Source organism: Podarcis filfolensis (assembly GCF_964270895.1).
Source record: "Podarcis filfolensis genome assembly, chromosome: 3".
Classification (NCBI taxonomy): domain Eukaryota; kingdom Metazoa; phylum Chordata; class Lepidosauria; order Squamata; family Lacertidae; genus Podarcis; species Podarcis filfolensis.
In genome coordinates this window covers 102,171,893-102,180,642 of record NC_139606.1, presented here as the reverse complement: position 1 = coordinate 102,180,642, position 8,750 = coordinate 102,171,893, and the positions used below count along the sequence as shown (strand labels likewise).

Below are 8,750 nucleotides of genomic sequence, written 5' to 3'. Positions count from 1 at the left end.
AGTAAGGGGAAATGTCTGTGCGTGTTATGAAGGGAATGCCTACGGGTGGCATGCCTACGGATTTTCCTCCTCTAAAAACTACGTGCGTGTTATGGTCAGGTGTGTGTTATAGAGCGAAAAATACGGTACTTTATGACCTTGGCTTTGCAAAAAACAAACAAACCAAAAACCATTAAAAGCTACAAAAAAACCCAGTAAAAGAACACCTAAAGCGAGTGATTTATTGGGGGACAATTGGGCTTCAATCCTATATCCACTTTCCAAAGAGTAGGTCGCATTTGAACAAAACGGGATGAAGATACGCACAGGATTTCATTGTTAAGGTTTAAAATGCAGAGGGAGAAAAAGAGTTAAGTCCATGCCCAGCTCTTCCTGTGTTAACTGTTCAAGACATGGGGGCAGCTCAATCCACAGTTAAACTGTGGAATTTGATACAAGGTATCGGCAGCTTGGAGGTTTTAAAAGATTAGACAAGTTAATGGAGGATGGCTACTAGTCGTGACGGCCATGCCTCCAAATACTGCCCCCCTTGGCTCTGCCCACGTTCTCCTGCCACACCAGTATGACGTGCCACACCCTTTGAGAACCACTATTCTAAGTGTTCTATTCTAGACAGCATCTTAAAAAGCAGAGACATCACCTTGCTGAAAAAGGTCCGCATAATTAAAGCTATGGTTTTCCCAGTAGTGATGTATGGAAGTGAGAGCTGGACCATAAAGAAGGCTGATCGCCGAAGAATGGATGCTTTTGAATTATGGTGCTGGAGGAGACTCTTGAGAGTCCCATGGACTGCAAGAAGACCAAACCTATCCATTCTGAAGGAAATCAGCCCTGAGTGCTCACTGGAAGGACAGATCCTGAAGCTGAGGCTCCAGTACTTTGGTCACCTCATGAGAAGAGAAGACTCCGTGGAAAAGACCCTGATGTTGGGAAAGATGGAGGGCACAAGGAGAAGGGGACGACAGAGGACGAGATGGTTGGACAGTGTTTTCGAAGCTACCAGCATGAGTTTGACCAAACTGCGGGAGGTAGTGGAAGACAGAAGTGCCTGGCGTGCTCTGGTCCATGGGGTCACGAAGAGTCGGACACGACTAAACAACATTCTAAGTGTGATGTTCTCCCTGCTAAACCCATTTCCCAGGACAAGCACCTTCTGGCCCCCCAAATGTCCTTGGACTCCAACTCCCATCATTTTCTGACCGCCAGCCATGCGGTGAGGGGACCTGCAGTCCAGCTAAATAGCTGTCAACGTTTTCCTTTTTTTACGGGAAATTCCCTTATTCCGAATAGGATTCCTCGCAAGAAAAGGGAAAAGTTGACAGATATGGTCCAGCAACACCTTGCGGAGTCCCACCTTCCCCACACAAGCGAGAAACTCCCATTGAGCACAGCGAGCCAAAACGCGCGTAATTACGCACGGGAGTGCGCCGTGCGCAAGACCTCATCCTTAGATCGCTATGGATCCTCAGGTGACCAGAGGCACGCGCCTGGGTTTCTCTCGTGGCAAGGGGCGAGCTGGGGAACAAGAAGATCCCCCTTCCCGACTCCCTCCCTCCCCCGCCCTTGGCTCCCGAAGTAATGCGGAGCGCGCTCAGCTTCCTTTCCTGATTGGAGCCGGGGCTGTTCCGGGGCCTGGTCGCGCCGCGCAGCAATCACTTCCTGCTCCTCCCCTTCGCCGCTCGCCTTGCCGGGTCTTGGAGAGCCTGGGTTTCCCCCGCAGGCTCCGGTGGCGCTGCGCGCCGCTTTCAAACGCCGAGCCTGTAGCCGCGATTGGAGGGGCGCAAGGAGAAGGCGTCGCCTTCAAAAACAAAACACCCGGCTCTTGGCGCAGCCGGGAAACACCCGCTACGGGAAGGTGAGTGTGGAGAGGAGAAGAACAAGGAGCGTGTAGCGGGAGGGATGCGGGGAACTCGGGAGCTTCCGGGGCGACAGCGGGGAGCTGCGTTCAGACGTGTGGGGTTCTCCCGAGTGCCCGGTGGGTTCTGAAATAAAAGCGGGGCGAGGGGAAGAAGGCAGGCAGCCAAGCAACGCCACGGCTGTCGGATCGCTGCAAGTTTGTGATGATACAAGGACAAGTGACAACCGGAGTCGCCTTCCTTCAAAAACAAAAACCCCCATAACAGTTTGCCATAAAAGGCTTGATCACATTTGTTTTCAAATGCCGTGGAGGCAAACTTTAATTTATTTCTGTGCAGCAGGCTTTGCCAAGCTGATTCCCCTCCCTGTGCTTTGGACTACAATTCCCATCTGCCACTGCCAGCACAGTTGTGGTCCAAAGCACGTGGAGGGTGCCAGGCTGGCGAAGAATGCTGTTCATTCATAATATGAGTGCCCATGTGCATATGTGGCATGCTCTTGTGTAACCACAGCAGGTCCTCAGTGGGCTCATTGAGACTTGGCAGCAAAATGCACTTTTTGCTGGTCCCTTTTGACAGCTGCTTGTCCTGACCTTTCTCCGATTAGCCTTATTATTTTCCAAGATTTTTTTTCCTTTTGGAAAAACACCTACATGAAGTAGGTGTGTAATTTGTACCATAATATGCCATCCTGCCCACCTAGCAGTTCGAAAGCACGTCAGAGTGCAAGTAGATAAATAGGTACCACTCCAGCGGGAAGGTAAACAATGTTTCCATGCGCTGCTCTGGTTTGCCAGAAACGGCTTAGTCATGCTGGCCACATGACCCGGAAAAAACTGTCTGCAGACAAACACCGGCTCCCTCGGCCTATAGAGCGAGATGAGCGCCGCAACCCCAGAGTCGTCCGCGACTGGACCTAATGGTCAGGGGAACTGTTACCTTTACCTTTATGCTACTCTCCCAGGCTTGGTGTCTATTCTCCTCCACTGTTCCCCCCTCAAAAATTTGCCCATTCCTCCTTATGGACATGCAAAGTGTCCTGGCACTCCCGTTTTTTAAAAGAAGGGAAGCGCTGCATCCAATCATCTGTCTGCCTTTGTTTTAATTGATAAACAAAAGAAATAGAGAGGATTTTTAGGGATTCTCAATCACGTCTGCTTTCTTTTGTGCTGTTTTCTCTTACAGCTGCTTGTAGCTTGTTTGCACAACCTTAATTTATGTTTATAAAAATATTTTTATGCTGCCATCAAAGTGGTTTACAACAAAAGTAGATAAAACCGTACAGTAAAAACCATATAAAAAGTCAGGCATCAATTAACTGTTGTGGATGGATGTATTCTTAATTGTCTGCATAGACCCCCGGCAGAGTAGAAACGTTTTCAGCAGGCACCTGTTGAATCTATTGTCGTCTTCTTCTTTGGCGATCACTCGTAGCCAAGTAAGATCGTCTTCCATAAACACGGTTTTAAAAGTGAGTCTGTAAGTGACTGTGGAGGCCAATTCTGGATCCACACGTCCTTCCACAGTGGGGACATTGGTTCCCGGGTGGGAGTTGATCCCGGTGTGGATTTGCCAAGCGTGCCTTCCTCTTAGCACGTTTCTCCCTTTGCGTCCTGAGTTCGAGTGTCTTCAAAGCCCATGACACCTTTGGTAAAGGCTGTACTCCAACCGGAGCGCTCACAGGCCAGTGTTTCCCAGTTGTCAGTGTTTATATTACATTTTTAAAGATTTGCCTTAAGCCAGTCTTTAAACCAACTTTTGTTGACCACCAGCATTACGCTTTCCATTTTTAAGTTCAAATCTATTGCCTGGGGCAATGATACTCAAGGCTTGGTTTCTGGTTGACAAATGAGCCACACCAACTTGAGTAATCACCAGTGATGCCCCTTCAGATGATCTCGGTCACTGAGCTGAGATACAAGGGTTCAGACAATGCCCAACGTACCCTGGACCTAAGCTGTTCAGGGCTTTGTAAATCAATACGAATAAGATTGCTGTTAGCATGCTGGATATTTGCTTCTTTATGAAAACAGCGAGGCTAAAATGGCCAACTGCTTCCTGCCTGCTAGGGACCCAAGTAAACTGCAGAGACATGACCATATGATGAAGCTCTGTTCAAATCCAGAACTAGCCCAACCTGTGCTGTCACAGGTTGGTATAACTCAGTGAAAAGTGGCCAAGAAATGGCTATGGCTTCAGAACAATGTGGGATATGAAGCCATGGGTTAAATTTGGTGTCCTAGCCTACTTGTTTTGAACCTGTTAGCCATAGTTTCTTGGTTTAGATGAAACAGGAAACTATGTTTAGTGGATGAGTTCCTGGTTTGTTTGTTGGCTCAGCTCAAGAGAGATTTTTTAAAGGGGGCTGTTGATCTGGCCAAATATCTGTTGTATAATTTGACTTCTTAAGGTGAGATAAGATTTTCCTAAAATTGCTTAAGTAAATGGCTAGGTGTGGTTTATCCCCATAAGGAGAAAGTGGGCTCCTAAGGAAAGGATGAGAGAAGGAACGCAGGATCCTATGGCCTGATCTGGAATACTGAATCACACATTATTGTTATTATTTACAGGTGAAACTCGGAAAATTAGAACACCAGCCGATGACATGGCTCCCCAAATCTCTTTTCTGTTGAGAGCAGCTTTTGCATCTCATTTGGAAACCAAGGACCCAGAGTCTGGAGGAAGAATGGGGAGGCACACAATGCCAGATGCTTAAGTGTGAAGTTTCCACAGTCTGTGTCGATTTGGGGAGCCATGTCATCAGCTGGTGTTGGTCCACTGTGCTTCATTAAGTCCAGGGTCAACACAGCCGTCTACCAGGAGATTTTGGAGCACTTCATGCTTCCTTCTGCAGACAAGCTTTATGGGGATGCTGACTTCATTTTCCACAGAACTTTGGCACCTGCCCACACTGCCAAAAGTACCGAAACCTGGTTCAATGCCCATGGGATTACTGTGCTTGATTGGTCAGCAAACTCACCTGACCTGAACCCCATAGAGAATCTATGGGGCATTGCCAAGAGAAAGATGAGAGACATGAGACCGAGCAATTCAACCTTTGAAGTTGAATTACTGAAATAAATGGACTTCTCCATGATATTCTAATTTTCTGAGTTTCACCTGTATATCCTGCTATTCTGCTGTCAGTATCCAGAGTCACAGTTAAGCAGTTGAAAGTGTTATATTTGCACCAACTAATTGAAGTGGGAAACAGTGTTTTGATATTGGATATTTCACCTTTCAGATGTCGGCTCTGCCTAGAAGAACTAGAACAGCACCAAAACCAGGGATTCCAGAAGATGAGCTGCCTTCCTTCCTTAAATCGTGAGTTGAAATTTGTGCGTAGTACTTTTAAAATCCAAATTACCCATAATTGGAACAAGTTGCATCAGTCTGAATGAATTAAAAAATTAAAAATTAAAAAATGGCAGAATTTTTTTAAAATAAGTTTATATCTCTGTTTGGATAACAATAGCTCATATGAACAAATGACAGAAATTTTTAAAATAAGTTAAAATTTCAATTGGACTGACCATGTATTAAAAAAAAAACACTTTACTACACCTCCACCCATTGGTTGGTGGTTGGTGCATTCTGAATTTAAGTAGTTACAGTGGTACCTCGGTTTTTGAACATAATCCGTGCTGGAAGACCGTTTGAGTTCTGAAACGTTCGAAAACTCAACAGCCAACAGCTAGGCCTCAGGATCTTGCACACAGCAGAAGCCGTGTGGCATGTTCGACTTCCGAGGCGTATTTGAAAACTGAAGCATTTACAGTGGACGCTCGGGTTGTGAACGTGATCCGTGCGGGAGGTACGTTCACAACCCGCAGCATTCGCAACCCGCAGTGCTGCATCTGCGCATGCGCAAGCGATGAAACCCGGAACTAACCCGTTCCGGTACTTCTGGGTTTCGGTGCGTCCGTAACCTGAAAACACGTAACCCGAAGCGTCTGTAACCTGAGGTAATTGATGGTGTTCCTAAAGTGGTATTAGTGGGCCTACTGCACAGTAAAAAATTCCTGTCAGGCCTGGTCCTCATGCAGCTGTTAGTGTTCCAGGTGTCCTACACAATAAACTAGGGTTAATGCTTGCTCTGGGATTTGGGCTCACCTAGGGGCAGCTGTGTGATAACTGCCAATTTAAATTTCCCATATGCATATGCTTATGCTTATTTATTATTTATTAAATTTGTCACCCGTTGATCTCAGGGCGGTTCACAACATAAATTTACAATATAAAAAAACACAAGATCCATAATAAAAATAACAACAACAAACCAATAATCCCCCCTCCCACAACATATTTAAAAGGGCATTGGATGCCAGTCAGCCCAAGGCCTGGTTGAAGAGGGACGTTTTTGCCTGGCGCCTAAAGGTGTATAATGAAGGCGCCAGGCGAGCCTCGCTGAGGAGAGCATTCCACAAACGGAGAGCCCTTAACTCCGAGCTGCCCTGGCATTTGGCAACCGCACCCCCAGACCCGAGGGTTGGCTGATAGGACAACCGCAATTCCCCAGGTAGGGGAAGGGGCTGGCACAGGCCACAGTCACCAACTGCCTGTGCTGTGTGCCCCTTACCTGGCCTGCCCCACCATACCCCCTCGAACCACCGCGATTCCCTCCCCACTCTTTCTGCTCCCCCTCTTCCCAGGCACATCCCACAAAGAACCCCGGATTTAAACACATATAAGTTAAAAACAGTTAAAAACATTTTAAATATTGAGGTCATGATGACAAAACCAAAAGCGGCATGCCCCAAACCAGAGGTCTATTCAGCCGCCACAGCTTTCACATTGCAGTCAGCCATGGCCACACCCTGCTAGGCTGGGTGGAAGAGGCCTGCTTGCCAGGCAGGGAGCAGGTCCCACAAGACTCGCATCCCATAATGACACTGTGTCAGGGCATCCTTGATTGAAGTACAGTGGTACCTCTGGTTGCGAACAGGATCCGTTCCGGAGCCCTGTTCGCAACCTGAGCAGAATGCAACCCGCGTCTGCGTGTGCATGGGTCGCGATTCGCCAGTTCTGCGCATGTCATTTTGAGCGCCTGCACATGCGCGAGCGGCGAAACCCGGAAGTAACCCTTTCCGTTACTTCTGGGTCGCTGTGGAACGCAACCTGAAAAGATTTAACCTGAAGCAAAAGTATGACTGTAGTGAGCAGCTTGTAACCACCGATAACTTAGGGTTAATGTTTTTGCTGTAGGCCACACCTATAATGATGCCAAGTGTGTTTGTGTGGAGTCGAGAGCCTCCCCCTGCCCTAGTGGACCACAATATATGGTGGGTGAGCAAGTGTTTGGCTTGGTTGCTCACACTTTGTATAGGTCTCCTGTTTTGTCAAAGTCACTTGAGTAACGCAGATGGAGGGAGTCCAAAGAGAAAAGTCTTGATAACAGTTTGCTGAGAAAACGGAACAAAAACTGCGTACATTTCAAGGGAAATGTAACAGAAAGTTTTTTTTTCTTTCTTAGGTCACGGTCACGCCTTGTACATAGAGAGATGTACAACCAAGCATAAATTTTTCCTCAGAATAACACACCAATCAGAGCACATGTTGTTACCTCAGCAAATGCCATGCCACTCTGCCACACCTCTACCTGTTTCCCTGCCGGCTAGCTGACTTTAGCACAAAGATAGGACTACAGTGGTACCTGGGGTTAAGAACGTAATTCGTTTTGGAGGTCCGTTCTTAGCCTGAAACTGTTCTTAACCTGAGGTACCACTTTACCTAATGGGGCCTCCCGCTGCTGCTGCACGATTTCTGTCCTCATCCTGAAGCAAAGTTCTTAACCCGAGGTACTATTTCTGGGTTAGTGGAGTCTGTAACCTGAAGTGTCTGTAACCCTAGGTACCACTGTACAATTTCAAGATCCTGAGTTGCTCATGATGGGCACCCCGCTTCTCAGAAAGAGGCAGCAGCAATTTGTTGCTTTTACCTCCGTCCTTGCCCTCCATTGTGCTTCTGAGATCTCTTGCATGCCCCTTGGCCTCAAATACTGAGATTTGTTTTTTCCTCCCCCTTTCTTTAACACAACAGAATCGCATATAGCTTCTCTAAAGTCAGTTCCTTCTTTATTTAGATCTTCAGAATCGGAAGAGGAAACGCACGAAGAGGAATGGGAGCCCAAAAAGAAAGTCGCAAGGAAGGCCAGTGCGCCCAAAACAAAAGTGTCGAGAGCGAAAAAACCCACTGTAGCTGCCCAGAAGAAACCAGCTGTGCCTAGGAAAAGGACCAAGAAGGTGGCAGTAAAAGAGGAATTGGTAAGTCATAGAATCTAGGAAGCACTTTACTTTTCAAAGCATTGGAAAGAGTGGATAACAATTGTCGTAAAGGTAAAGGACCCCTGGATGGTTAAGTCCAGTCAAAGGCTACTATGGGGTGCTCATCTCGCTTCAGGCCAAAGGAGTCGGTATTTGTCCACAGACAGCTTTTTTGTCATGTGGCCAGCATGACTAAACCGCTTCTGGTGCACGGAGGACCGTGACGAGTGACAGAGCACACAGAAACGCCATTTACCTTCCCTCCATAGTGGTACCTATTTATCTGCTTGCACTGGTATGCTTTCGAACTGCTTACGGTTGGCAGAAACTGGGACAGAGCAACAGGAGCTCACCCCGACATGCAGATTCAAACCACTGACCTTCTGATTGGCAAGCGCAAGAGGCTCAGTGGTTTAGACCGCAGCGCCACCCGTGTCCTTGTAAAAATAAATTTCTGTGGGAGCAGGAGGTCTACACTTGGAGATCCCCATACCCAGTTTGATTTTTTCACAGGTGCCTGGGGGAATTTTACATCTCTGTAAATGGTAGGCTGTAATTCTATGCTTACATATTTGGGAGAAAGTCCCACTGAATGCAATGGGGCTTACTTCTGAGTAAAGATGTACAAGAG

The 8,750-nt window shown here is 47.3% G+C and overlaps 1 protein-coding gene across 1 annotated transcript in view; it reads left to right on the top strand.

The window, feature by feature from the left end:
• The first annotated feature begins 918 nt into the window (after nucleotides 1-918).
• Nucleotides 919-8,750, top strand: part of SRBD1 (S1 RNA binding domain 1) — a 164,312-nt gene continuing 156,480 nt past the window's right edge. The window contains exons 1-3 of the mRNA XM_083605025.1: nucleotides 919-1,855; nucleotides 5,101-5,180; nucleotides 7,939-8,119. Coding sequence (XP_083461151.1) covers nucleotides 5,101-5,180; nucleotides 7,939-8,119 — 261 coding nt within the window. The 5' untranslated portion in view covers nucleotides 919-1,855. The remainder of the gene's footprint in view (nucleotides 1,856-5,100; nucleotides 5,181-7,938; nucleotides 8,120-8,750) is intronic.